This window comes from Phaethon aethereus (assembly GCF_964289735.1).
Source record: "Phaethon aethereus genome assembly, chromosome: 25".
Taxonomy (NCBI): Eukaryota; Metazoa; Chordata; class Aves; order Phaethontiformes; family Phaethontidae; genus Phaethon; species Phaethon aethereus.
This window is the reverse complement of record NC_138601.1, coordinates 6,231,762-6,245,426: the sequence shown is the minus strand read 5'-3', so window position 1 is coordinate 6,245,426 and position 13,665 is coordinate 6,231,762. Positions and strand designations below refer to the sequence as shown.

The 13,665-nt window shown below is 75.1% G+C and overlaps 1 protein-coding gene across 1 annotated transcript; it reads right to left on the bottom strand.

The window, feature by feature from the left end:
• Positions 1 to 10,531: 10,531 nt before the first annotated feature.
• Positions 10,532 to 13,665, bottom strand: CDC6 (cell division cycle 6; the record flags this gene model as incomplete). The annotated part of the gene is given in 13 exon segments (XM_082010557.1): positions 10,532 to 10,621; positions 10,702 to 10,842; positions 10,952 to 11,168; positions 11,310 to 11,378; positions 11,513 to 11,613; positions 11,712 to 11,851; positions 12,007 to 12,040; positions 12,042 to 12,114; positions 12,259 to 12,410; positions 12,412 to 12,423; positions 12,590 to 12,789; positions 12,866 to 13,084; positions 13,428 to 13,665. Coding segments are annotated over 13 exon segments (1,686 nt in total).

The following is a 13,665-nucleotide window of genomic DNA, read 5'->3' as shown; positions in this document are numbered from 1 at the left end:
CGCGTGCCGCGCCATGTGCCGTGCCGGCTCCCACGCCAACCCAGCGGGGCATGGACCCCGCGGCCCAGGCCAGGCCGGGGGGCGGCGGTGGGAAGGGGGGCACGGGGCTTTCACAATCCCGGGCCGGCTGTTTATTTAAGCGCTGGCGCGGGGCCCGGCGGGGGCTGTTTATTTGCCGAGAGTGCTGGCTCCCGGCCCCGCGGAGGCGGAAAAGGATCCAGAGGAACAAGGCTGGGCCGCCCGGCGAGGCGCTGGGGAGGGGCTGGGCCGGGCACAGCCCTGCCCGCCCCCCCAGCACCCAGCCCGGTGCACCCACTGGAGGCAGGACCCCCGTCCTCCCAGCTCACACCAGCCTCCGCAGCCCCGGCGCTGCCCCCCCCCCGCGTGGGGACCTGCTGGAGCACCTGTGGGGAGATCCACGGTCCAGCTGCCCCCAGGGTGGGCACCCAGCGGTGTCTGGGGCGGAGGTCACATCCCCCCCGGCACAGGGCGCCTCGCCGGGCGCTGCGGCGCGTGTGGGATTCCCACGGGCACCGCCGGGGCACGGTGCCGGACGCCAGGTCGGCATCCGCCCGGGCGCAGGGGCCGCGGCTCAGCCCCGGGGAGCGGACGGGCCTCGCGTGGGGTCCCTGCGCGGCACCACTGGGACCCTGCCCCCCGGCGCGGGGGGCTGCCCGTGGCCCCCCGGCCAGGCCGTGGCCCCTGAGCCGTGCTGGCCGGGGGGAGCGGCGGGGAGGCGGGCGCGGGAAGAACTGTTTATGTTTGCCGGTGCCAAGTGCTCGCCGGGCACCGCGCCAGCCGCGCCGGGGCCCAATTACTCAACCCGCTCCTGCCCCCCCTGCACGCCGCCAGCCTGGGACCGAGTCAGGCCAGCACCGCCGGCCCGGCCACCGCACGCCCCGAGTCCAGGGGTGGCTGCTGGCCCCCCGGCCCCTTCCCAACGCCCCATGGGACCAGCAGTGGCCAGGAGGGCCCGGGGAGCCCGGCCAGCCCCACTCCCGTGGGTCCCCACACAGCCCAGAGGAGCCCCCACAGGCCCCTGTGCCGGCACAGACCCCGGCACACAGCTGCTCCCCGGCCAGGGGGTCCTGGGCGTCCCGAATGGGGGTCCTGGGCGTCCCGGCCAGGCCCTGCTCCTGGAGCACCCCAGGCCAGCAGCGTGGGGCCGGGGGCCTCGCAGCCCCTCGGCGGGGCCCGCACTCGCCCTCCCCGGCGCCTTTTCCTCCAGTCCCCGGCAGGAGCTGGACAGGGCCCGGAGCTTCCTGGAATCCGGCGTCTCGTTCCAGCCCCGCGGAAAACAGGGCCATGGGGCCCGGGCCAAATCCCAGCCACGAGGAACCTCCCGCCCAGGCTGGGGGTGGCCCCCGGGAGCGGACGGACGCACGGACGCACAGACCGGAGCCGTTCCCAGGGCCGGCAGCAGCACGGCTGGGGGGGACCATGGCTGCCCAAGCCCCCCGTGACCCCAAACCGGGGCACGAAACCCACCCACACACCCAGAGAGGCCGGGCAGCACCGGCGCAACCCCCCCAAGAGACCCCTTCCAAAAATGCAGTCCCAGCTGCAACCCGAGGCTGGATTCACTGCCCACACCCCGGGCAGGGCCGCATTCTGCTCCCCTGCGCCTGGCACGGCCAGCACGGCTAACCACAGAGCAGCAGGGATTGCACCGGGACGGCGGCACCGCGACACTCGCCGCGCCAGCGACCAGCCGCAGCCCTGCCCGCCGAGGGGGCCGGGCCGCACCCCCCATCCCACCCCACGGGCTCCCCGAACACCCGGTGCAGGCAGCAGCCCCGGTGCCCATGTCACACCACCGAACCCGGCCGCGCTTCCTGCCGGGGCACACGGTGATGGCAGCGCCAGCGCCCGGATGTGACACGCCAGCGAGCGGGGGCACCGCCCTGTCCCCCCCCCCCCAGCACCACGGGGGCAAGCGGGGCCGGGGCTGCACTGGGGTGCCTGGCGGGGCGGCGGGCAGCGACCGAGCCCTTCCTGTCATGCCTGCGGGCACCGCGCTCCCGGCCGCAGCTTCCCCTCGCCGCTCTCGATTCCCGGGCCGCCGGGGTTTCAGTTCAGCCCCGGCCCGGCTGCCGCAGCCCCCTGACTCCCGGGACCCTGTCACCCTGGTCCCCTGCCCCTGCTGCCACCCCAGAGCCCACCGCCCCAGCCCCTGCCAGCCTGCTCTGCTCCCCGAATCTGGTGGGGGTGGCTGCTGCCCGCGTCCCCCATCCTCACCGGGACAGGTCACGGGCGCACCTCAGTGCCAGGCCACCCCGCAGCGTGCGGGCAGAGGGAGGGGGTGCCGTGCCCCCCGGCGCGGGGGGAGCAGGATGGCCCCGCTCCGCTGGCAGCCTCCCGGGCAGGGCAGGAAGCGCCGGCGGAGCCGCTGTGCGGTCACAGCCTGCGGTTTCCTCGCTGCTGTCAGCGCCCAGCCCGGGGCGGCCTCACACGCGAGGCCGAGGGCCCGGGTGCCCTCTGCCACCGCCGCCCTCCCTGGCAGCCCCGGCTGCCTCCAGGCCGGCCAGCACCGCGCAGGGCGTGCGAGGTGCCCCCCCGGCAGGGCTGCCGAGCAAGACCCCCTCCCCGTATCCCTGAGGCATCTCGGCCGTGAGTCACCGTCACGTTTCTCACGTCCCCGGGCAGGCGTGAATCATGCCCCAGCCCGGCGGCAGGGCCAGAGCCGGCGGCACACGCTCGGCACAGGCAGCGTGCGCTGGAGCTGCCTGCAGCCCCCATTCAAGAGGATCTGTGCGGACCCCAGGACCCGCACGCCGCTCCCAAATGCCAGCGGCGCATCCAGGTCAGCCCCACCGTGGGTCCCTGGGCAGCGCTGGTGCCCCCACGCCCTGGCACCCTGCGGGCCAGCAGCAACCCACGCCCGGCCACCCTGGCTTCCGCCAGCACGGACACAGGGCTGGGGACCCCGCGCTGGCTGGTGGGGATGGTGTCCATCCTGGCCTCCCCACCCCATGGGGGCACATGGGCACCCCAGGGAGCAGCCGCCAGCCCCACAGCGTGGGTCCTCGCCCCGGCACCCCCACGTCCTGCTGTCGGGTGGGAGCCACAAACTGAAATTCCACCTGTCGCAGCCGGGCCGGCTCCGGTTACGCCGGGAACACGCCGCTCCGGTTACACCTCCCGCACCCGCCGCGCCATTCTTCTGCGGGAACAGGTGCCCCGGCCCCTGCCACAGCCCCCGGGATGGGCACGGCTGTGCCACGCCGCCACCAGCATCAGCACCGCCCCGGCCTGGCCGCCCCGCGGGTGCTGCCTTGCCGGATCCTGGAAGGAGCCGGCCAGCCCGTCTCAGCCCCAAAGGCCCGGCAGTGCCCGGGCCAGCCCCTACTCACCAGCCCCCCACACCAGGGGACAGCCCTGCGGCACCCTGGGGACACCCACCCGCACCCCAGCACTGCCCGCCCACAGAGGGGCCGCCCCCCAGCCCATCCTGGCCCCCACCCCGCGGTGCAGCCCCGACCCTTGGGATGAGCCCAGGGAACCGGGGGTCCCACAGCCCTGCCCGCTGTCAGGGTGGGGGGTCGTGGTCCCAGGGTGCCCCATGCCGGTTTCCCGTGGGCTCCCGGGAAGCGGCAGGATTGCGCCATGGCAGCCGCTCGCAGCAGCCCCCAGTTGTTTTTAGCCCTGGATGCGGCACGCAGCCGGCGCCCTGGGAACTGCGTGCCGGGAACAGCGCGGCCCCAGACAGCCCTTTCTGGCTCGGCGACAGCCGGCAGACAAGTGCAGCTGGCTGCGCCGCCAGCCCGCAGCACGGGGCCGCTCGGGACACAGCGCCCGGGGCCGGCGTGGGTGGACCTGGCGGGCAGGCAGCCGCGCGACACCCCCGGACACTAGGATTTGGTGGCACCGGGCCCCCGGCCCGGGCAGGCTCGCGGGGGCTGGGATCAGGCCATGCTGGGCTGGGACCTGGCGTACCTGGAGGGCCAAAGCATCCCGGGCCGCAGGCACCGCGACCCACCGCGCCGCAACCAGGCCGGCTGCGGGAGGGCACGCAGACGTGTGCCGCTGCCATGTCCCCTGTCACAGCCTGGCAACCGGGGACAGCGGAGGCCGGGGCGGGCGCACGCGGCCCCTTGCCGGGCCCTGCCACGAGCCACCCCCCGCTAAGCCACCTCCAGCCGCAGGGAGATTAACCCATTTTCTGTAATCAGCACATGTGTCACCGCAGATATGATCGCAGCCCCCCCGCGCGGGCCGGCACCGCAGCCCTCCCCCGAGCCGCGGGGCTGGCACTGCCATGGGGGGGGGCCCTGCGGCACAGGGGCGCCCCACAGCGCAGGGCGCTTGTGGGTGCCGGGGGGCCGCGGGCACGCGCTGCGAGGGCCCCACAGCTCTGCCAGCCGAGGACCCCCTGAAGTGCTGCAGCAGCACCCCAAAAAGGGCCGGGGAACCCGGAGCCCAGCCAGCCCCTTGGCGGCAGTGCTGGTGTCGGCGCGGGCGGCCCAGGGCACGCTCTGCCCTCGGCCGGCGCAGCCGAGTGTGGCACGCTGACATGCCAGAGCCTCCTGGTTATAAATAGAGCCGGAGCCGCGGAGCTGGTGAATCCCAGCGCCGCAGGGCAGGCGGCGGCACGGGCCCTCCCCAGGCTCGGCAGCCGCGACACTGCTCCCGGCGCGGCGCTGAGGGCCGTGGCGGGCGCACAGGGCCAGCCAGGTGAAGCTGGGATCCCGGCTGGGATGCGGCACCCGTGGGCACCAGGCGGTGCGGGATGGGGCACGGGGCCCTGCCCTCCTCCTCGCCGTCCCAGTGCCCGCTGGTGGCAGCCGTGTCACCTGGGGGGGCTGCGAAGGGGCCAGGCACCCGTCGGCATCCCTGGAGTCAGCACCCGTGGGGACACGCGTGTCCCCGCGCCGCAGCAAGGTCACCCCCAAGGGCAGGGCGCCGGGCCCACGGGTGACATATGGCCCGGGAGCGGCGGCTGCGGGGCCACTAAGCCACCGAGCCGTCACCCGCTAATCCCGGCAGGGCGGCCAGCAACCGGGGCACCGCACCCAGAGCCGCCAGCCGGTACCTGCCCGGCACCCCAGCAGCGGGGACACCGCGGGGACGCGCCCGCGTCCCCCCAGCGCCCGCCAGGCTGCGGGACGGCCCCCGCCGCCCAACGAGGTCAAAGGTCAGAGGCACAGGTTTGGGGGACGCCGCGGCTGCTGCGGGCAGGGGGGCTCTGCCCCGGCCTCTCCCCCCGCCCCGCCCAGGGAGCTCCCGGTGAGGGACCCCCCGCCGCCAGCAGCCCGCCGGGGCTCCTCCGCCCCCGGGCAGCCGCTGCGGCGGGGGAGGCGGCGGCCGGCGCCCCCCGCCCGGCCCCCCGGCGCCCTGTCAGCCGCGGAGAGCGATGGCTTCCTCCGCCGCCGGCCAGGAAACGGCGCAGACGCCGCTCCCGCCCCCCGGCCCCGGCCCCGCCGCCCCCCGGCCTCGCTCACCGCGGGGCCCCCCCGGCCCCCCGCACCCCGAAAAGGGGAAGCGGCCGCGGCCCCGGCCCTCCCCCCCCCGCCCCCGCCGGGGCGGGGGGGGCCAGCCAGCTGGTGCCGGGAACGGGGGCCCCAGCACCGGTAACCGGGGGAGGGGGGGGGGCCGGCCCCGCCAAGCCCAGGGGCAAAGCCGCGATCTGGAACGGGGGCGGGGGACAACGCTGCCCCCCACCCCGGCTCCGGGGCTCACGGCAGGCCTCGGCCAGGCGGCGGCCCTCCGCCCCCGCGGGGACACCACCACCGAGACGGAGCGAGGGAGATCCCCGGAATCCCCCCCCCTTACCGGAGGGGGACCCCCAGCGCCGCCTCCCGGGGGGGCCCCCGCCGCCCTGAGACACCCCTCCCGGGGCTTGACCTCCAGCAGCCCCTCCGGGGGGGTGGGGACGCCCCACCATCCTGCCCCAACGGGCGCGGGGGGGGGGCCCCGGTGGGCCGATACCCACCGTCCTCACCCGGTTCCAGCCCCCCCCCCCCCCCGCGAACGCGGCGACACCCCCACACCCCCCCAAGCGGGGAGGCGGTACCGTGAAACCGCGCCACGAACCACCCTCCCCACACACGGGTGGGCACGGGGGCCCACTCGTTACCTGATCACGGAAGCTTCACACCCAGATCCTTAAAACCGGGAAGCTCCCGGTGGCGGCTGCATGGCGGCGGGAGGCACGGGGAAACCCGGCCCAAGGAAAAGGCGCGGGGGGAGAGGGGGGAGGAAAGGCGGGCGGAACGGGGGGAGGCTTAACGAGCGGCGGCAGCGGCCATTGCGAGTCATGTGCTCGCGGGGAAACTTTACCCGGGGCTGGGCCGGGCGGGGCGGCGGCGGCGGCGGCGGCGGCGGCGGCGAGCGGGGGGGGGCGGTGAGCGGAGGGCGGACGCCACGCCCCTCCCGTCGGTCCCGCCCATGCCCCGCCCCGACGGCCAATCGGGCGCCGCAGGAGGCGGTGCTCCATTGGCTGGCGAGGCGGGGCGAGGGCGGGGCCGGCCTGCGTTATAACTCATTGAAGTCTCCAGAAGGCGGAAGAAGAGAAAGTGGGTGCGCGCGCCGCGCGACGCGGGGGGTGTCTTAAAGGGGCCGCGCAACCGCAGTTTCGTTGCCCCTCTTTCCTCTCCCTCACACGCTCGCCGAGGACGTGTCCCCCTCCCCGTTTCAGGGCGTCACGCAGGGAGCCGAGGGGTGTCAGGGGAAGGGGGGAGCGTGGGGATATCCCGCGATGGAGAGGGGTAGGGCTGGGGGTTCCCTGAGCCCCTCTCGCCGAGAGGCCAGGGTGGAGGATCCCCGAGCTGCCCCCAGGCTCAGAGGGGCAGGCCTGGGGGTCGCTCATGGCCCCCTGGGGGCCTTAAGTGGCCGCCTGCCTGTCCTCAGCCGAGCCACTGACCCCGGGGATGGGGACAGGGACACGGGCTCCCATCAACCGCGCCACTGCAGCCGCAGCACCCTCGCCCCCGCCAGCTGCGCCCACCCCGCGTCCCAGGGGCGGTCACAGCACCCCGGGGCCCCCCACACCGCTCCGGGCCACCCGCCCGGAGCCCACCGAGGGCACACGAGGGGTTAAAGCAACTTTGCTGTGAAAAAGGGAAGAAAAAGGAGAAGTGCAGCGGTGGGGCAGCCCTGGCACAGCCCGGCGCAGGGGACCCTGCCCGTGCAGGAGCCCCACGCCCCAGCCTCGGGCCGGTGGGGCGGGGGAAGGGGCCCGGCCCCCACCGCGAAGCCCCCAGGGCCACCCAGAGCCAGAGTGAGCGGGGCAGGGCTGGGCAGACACCCCGCTCTGCCCCTCCTCGCCTGCGGCCCGGGGAAACCGAGGCAGGAGGGGAGCCAGGCCCTGCCGTCCCCTGCGGGGCACAAGGGCTGGGTGGGTCTGGGCACACATGTGTGAGGAGTCTGGGCAGCCTCAGCACGCACCCGTGGGGGTCCCGCTGCCCCCCGCACTGCCCGGGGCTCCAGGGCACCTGTCAGGCCCCACGGCACCCATGCCAGGAGGGCTGAGTGCCCTCCAGGCTGCTCTGAGCAGCGCTGCCGTGCCTCAGTTTCCCCTGTGTGCTCAGCAGAGCGAGGCAGGACACCCCGGGCCATGTGCTGGCAGTGAGGCCTCGGCACCCATGGCCCGGCACGGCCACCGGCCCCCTCCCCAGCACACCGGGGCTGCCGGCCGCGGCGAGGCCCAGCCGCCGGCATGTGCTCAGCCCAGAGGAATGTGCCAAATCACTCCCAGATGTGCGCGGCGGCCAGCCCGCCACCCCCTCCGTGGCCCACCGGAGCGGCCGCCGGGCACCAGGGACCCCGCGCTGCCCCGCTGTGGGGCTGCCCGTGGGGCCAAACCCGCTGCTGGCCCGATCCTGCCTGGCTGCAGGGCCCGGCCTGTCCCATGGCGTCGGGGTGCCGAGGTCTGGCAGGGCACAGGCAGCGGAGCGGGCAGGACCATGGGGTGCTGCGGCACAGACGGGGGGTGCCGGCAGGGCAGGGCTGCGTCCCCGGTGTCCCCATCCCGCCGAGGCCCTGCAGCCCTCACCCCGCACAGGGCCCAGCGCCGGTGCGGCGGGGTCGTGCGGGGTCCTGCCCCGCACCCCCGGCCCCGGTGCCTGGCAGGAGCGCAGCCGAGCGGAACGGGGCTGTCAGATGGAATCTGGGTGCCGGCGGTGACGGCGCGGCGGGAGGGGGCTGTGACCGCCACGTGGCCGCTTATGTAAGGAGAGTGCAAGGGAGGACAGGGAGGCGGCCAGGGCGCTGGGGACACCGCCGAGGGGACACCGGCCCCCGCCGCGCACCCGCGGGCGGGCGCGCGGCTGGACACGCACACCAGAGGCTGCCCGCAGCGCGGCTGGGCACTGCCCAGCCCCGTGGGCACGGCACGTGTGTGCCGGAGCAAGGGCCACGGGCACACGTGTGCCGGGGTGGGGGGACAGGGCCCTGCCGGCCCCTTGGCCTCCCGGTGCTGCCGCTGCCAGCAGCGGTGCGGGGCCTGGGTGTCCTGGGGTGTCCGGGGCCGGCAGAGATGTCCCCGAGCTGCGATGCTGCCGCCGCGGCGCTGACGGCCCCTCGCCGAGCGGTGATGAACGGCTCCGGCGGGAGCTCCAGCACCCGCGGCAGCCGAATCCATCTGCGCTATCGATTTTTCATCCACTGCGGCAGAGAGCGGAGCCGGGGCCGGTGTGGCCGCAGGCACCCTGGTGGGCTGGCACGGCCGGGGGAGCCACGTTCCCACACATCGCCCACGCTGCCCCACTGTCCCGGCCCCGCTCGCACGGCCAGGCCACCCTGGCGACAGTGCCAGGACCGGGGACCCCCCGGCCTCACCACAGGATGCCCACCACGCTGTGGGGGCGCTCCCCATGCCCTGCCTGCGCAGCCACCACTTCGCCCGGCACCACGGTGGGCACGGGGGGGGCCGGGGACGGAGCAGCCGCGGGTATGGGGGGAGCAGGGGCACCGTGGCGCCCGTCTGCATCACCGCCGCGTCACTGCGGTCACACACGCTGCCAGCCGCTTCCTTCCGGCCACCGTCACCGTGTGCCGTGGCACCGCACCGTGGGGCTGCGTCACGGCCACAGGGCTGGCGCAGGGCAGAACAGGGACCCCCAGGCAGCCCACGCCCCGGCCCAGCTCTGCCCACGGGCGAGGGGGTGCCAGTACCCACTCGGCCCCACGGCCCGGTGACAGGGCCCCGGGCCCCGCTCAGCCCCACGGTGAGGGGGGAAGGGACACGGTCCCCCTAAGCCCCCCGGCACGGCGAGGGGGCCGCGACACGGCGCAGAGCGGGCGCAGCCTGACCTGAACCCGCTGCCCCCCCGTGCCGCCGCACACGTCCGACGCACGGCAGCTCCGGCTATAAATAGCCCCGCGGCAGCGACGGGCTGAGCCGCGCTCGGGGCCCGGCTGGGGCCCCCGGCCGCCCCCGGCCCTGCCCCTGCCTCGGTTTCCCCACGGCGCACGGTAGCTGGGGCTGGCAGTGCCACAGCGTGCCAAAAGGAGGGGAGGGAAGGGGGGGGCTGCACCAGCACAGCCAGTTCAGCGGGGGCAGCCAGCGGCCCTCGCCAGGCTCCGCTTGGCGCTGGGTGCCCAGGGCAAGGACGCGGCCAACGGCCCCACGTCCTGCGCCCTGCGGGGACGCCACAGGCCGTGGGCAGGGCTGGCACGCACTGGGGCCACACCGTGGGGCCAGGGGAAACTGAGGCACGCTGGGGCCCCAGGCACCCCGCTGTGCCCCCACCCAGCACCCCATCCCCGGCCGGGAGCTGCCAAGGGGGCGGCCGGGGGTCCTGGGGGACGATGGCCGGGGGTCCCGGGGGACGATGGCCGGAGGTGGGGTACGACAGCCGGACACGGGGCGCCGAGGGAGGCGCAGCCCCTCCCCGCTCCCCCGCCTGCCTGGGGCCCCCTCACCCCCCAGCCGGGGGAGCTGCAAAATTAGGTCAAAGCATCTATTATTTAACGCAAGCGGAGGAGCCGGGGCCGGGAACGGGGGGGAGCCGGGGGGGCTGCGGCACAGGGGAGCGGGGCTGGGGGGGGGGACAGGCCCCCGCAGCCCTGGGGCAGGGAGGGAACGGGGGGGCAGAGGCAGGAGCCGGCGCTGAACCAGAACGACTTTATTAACACCAGGAGCCAGAGGGGGTCCCGCCGTCCCCCGGCGCAGCGCCGCGTGCACCGTGCACCCCCTCTGCCGCACCGGGGGCCTGGGGGGCCCCGGACGGCTCCGAAGCTGCCCGGATCGAACACCGGGCCCCGGGGTCACTCGTGCCGGGGTGGGAGTGGGGCCAGGAGCACCCACCGTCCACGGCCGACGCTGCAAAGGGGCTGGGGTGGGTGCCAGCCTCCCGCCTCGGCTCCAGCCGCATAATAATAATAATAATAATAATAATAATAATAATAACGATATTAATAAAACTAATAAAACTGGCCCAGGGCAGGACTCGACAAACAACAGCCGAGGCCTCCGGGAGCCATTTCCCTGCTCCACCACAGCCCAGCCAAACCACGCATGCACTGAGGTCCCACCGGGGCAGCGTCCGCCCAGCCCGTGCCGAGGGGCCATGGGGAGGGGGCCGGGGGGCTAGCACAGCCCCTGGGCCAGGATGCTGCCCACCAGCGCCGCGTCCTGCAGCGCGTGCTCCACCGCCGCCTCCTCCATCTTCAGGGAGACCTGGGGGAGAGACGGGCTCAGCACCGCGCTGCCGATCCCTGCCCCGCTGCCGATCCCTGCCCCGCTGCCCCCCACGGCACCTTGGCCAGCCGGGCCTCCTTGGCCCTCTTCAGCTCGAGGACGCCGCGGGACTCCAGGAGGGTGACGAGGGACAGACACTCGGCCTGGTCGACGGCAGGGAGCTGCTGCCGCCGGCAGACCTGGCTGTAGGCGTCGTGGAGCTGGGGAAGGCAGGGCGGGCGTATGCCGCGGCAGCGCGCCCGAGGGAGACCCCGGGGACCCCCGCCCGCTCTCCAGATCCATCCCCGAGAAGGTCCCACCGCCACTCACCTTCCCCAGCGTCACCTCCCGGGCGCGCAGGCGCCGGGCGAGCAGCAGCAGGGAGCAGAGCAGCACCTTCTGCTGCAGCGGGAAGGCGTCGCGGGGCCCCTGGCCGCCCGCCGCCAGCCGGTCCCCAAACACCTCCGAGATCACGCGGGAGACGTGCAGGAGCCCCACGCGCTTGGGGACGGGCGACGCCGGGGAGCCGCCTGTGGGACAGACAGGGCTGTACGGGACCTCAGAGAAAGCGCAGAGCGGGCGCCCCAGAAAGGGAGCCCAGACCCCCCGCCAAGGCCAGCCCGGAGGTGCCCATGTGCCCCCCCCACCGCAGGGCTTCGGCTCCGGCGTGGCAGCCGGCAGCAGCTACTCACCGCCCGGCAGCGGCTTGAGGAGGGTCTGGCTCCGCACCTCCAGCTCCACCACCTCCACAGCGCGCCTGGGGAGAGACAGCCCTGAGCACCGAGCGGAGCGGCGGCCCTGGCATGGGCACCCCCAGTGCCGGGGAGCCGTGTGGGGCTCGTGGGGCCCGTGCCGGCCCCGGCACCGCTGGGCTTTGGGGCAGGCGCTGACCTGCAGACATCCAGGGCCTTGCGAGCATCACCAGAGACCGCGGAGACCTTGCGGGCGCAGAACTGGAGCGCGGCGGCATCCAGGATGGGGTCACCAGCCACCTGCCGAGGCACCGCGCGCCGTCAGCGCTGCCGCCCGCATGGGTGGAGACCCCCTCGGTGCGTGTCCCCCACCCTGGCGCGTCCCCCCGCATCCCCACCTGCCCCAGCCGCTCCTGCAGGATGGCGGTGAGCTGCTCCCTGGTGTAGGGCGGGAAGTGCAGCAGCCGGGGGCTGCCGGCCGGCCGGGCACCGAGCCTGGCCAGGCTGCGGTCCGTCAGGTCCAGCGCGTTGGCCAACCCTGCGGCACAGCGGGGTGAGGACGGGAGGGAGGATGAGGACTGTGCCCCGAGGAGGGGCGGGTGGGCAGGAACGGGGTGCAAATGCAAACCTCCATCAGCCCCCAAAATAGGGAGGGTGCCCGGGGCGGGCAGTGCCACGCTGCCGCGCACTCACCCACGAGGACGAGCCTGGAGCCGGGCAGCCGCGGCCCACTCGAAGAGGGTGTAGAGCACGTCCTGCCCCTTGCTCTCCAGCTGGTCCAGCTCGTCCAGCACCAGCAGGCTGCGGGGGAGCCCGGGTCAGCCCCAGCTCTGCCCCCCGCCTCCCGAGCAGGGAGAGCCGCTGCCGGGGCCGCCCCTCCCGGCTGGCCACAGTCGGGGCGTGGAGGGGGGACCCCACGCCCCCCACCCCGGGCAGGGAACTCACACCATGGGCCCCCGGGCCGTCAGCTGCTTCTCCAGCCTGCGCACGCCCTCCCGGCCGGCGGCCGCGGGCAGGCCCAGCTGCTGTGCCACGGCGGGGAAGACGCCCGGCGGGCTGCTCAGCGACATGCAGTTCAGGACGATGGTTTTGCCTCCCGGCGAGCTCATCCTGCCGGGGATGGGAGCGTTACCCTGGCCACAACCCGCTGCCCCCTCCCCGAACCGGCAGGGCTGTGCTCCCCTCTTTCCCTGCCAATCTGCTCCACCAGCACCCCCAAAACAGGCACCCCCACCCCCTGGCAGGGCCCATGCCGGGACCCCCGGCCGTGGCATACCTTGCAGTCGAGCAGGACACGGCTCAGACAGGCCGTTTTCCCCGTCCCGGGCGCTCCGGAGACGTAAAGGCTGCCAGGCCGGCGCCCGCAGACGTGCTCCCGCAGGAACTGCCGGATGACGCCCGTCTCCCTCTCCCTGGCGTGGAGGCGGTCGGGCACGGCCGCGTGCAGCACCCGCTTCGCCTGTTGGTAGCAGGTGCCTGCGCCAGGGAGGGAGAGGGCTCAGGGGGGCCGTGGGGCCGATGGGACCCCGTCCCCCTCCCCAACCGTGCTCACCTTCCTGCCTGAAGAGCCGGACGCGGGCAGCCTGCCCACCAGGCCCTGTGCTCCGAGGGGTCTCCTGCCCCCCGTGCCGTGGGGACGGCCCCGGGCTGCTGGCCTTCTCGGGGGAGGACGGGGGGTCCCCAAAGAGCAAGCGGCGCCCCCGGTTCTCTTTGCTGCGCTTGGCTGGGGAGCAGGGCAGGGCGTGGGGGACGTTGCAGAGGTTGTCATCGCCTGCGGAGGAGACGGGTCACTGGGGCGGCCGAACGCGCGGGCCCCAGCCTGGCGCTCTCGGGGCGCGCTTGTGCGCGAGCCAGAGGCTGATTGTGACACGGCGTCGCTCTCCCCGGGGGGAGGCTTTGCGCTGCAGCCTCCCAGGCCCCCGGAGCAGCTTTTCCTCCCAAAACTGGGGGAAGCCACAAACGCAGCTGCACAGGGGATGGGACGGAGCTGGGTCCGGCCGCCTGCCCCGGCCCCGCCAGGGCGAGGTCCCAGCCCCACAGCAGCTTTCAGGAGAGGGATGCCACCCCCACCTTTCCCGGGGGGTCTCAGGGGAGGGAGCAGCGAGGGGGCTCACCCAGGCGCTTGCGGGGGCTGAGGGGCAGCGCTGTGGTCCGGGCTGAACGTGTGCCCGGGGCCGCCCGGCCGGGCTCCGTGGGGCCCGAGGCCCGGGGGCAGGGCGAGAGCCGCGGGTCGGCGGGACCGGGGGCGGCGGGGCCGGGGCCGCTCTTGCCCGAGGGGGCGGCGAGGCGGCGGGCGCTCCTCCTGCGGGGGAAGCCGATAGTGGGCTGGTGCTGCGGGCTGCTGCTGGCCAT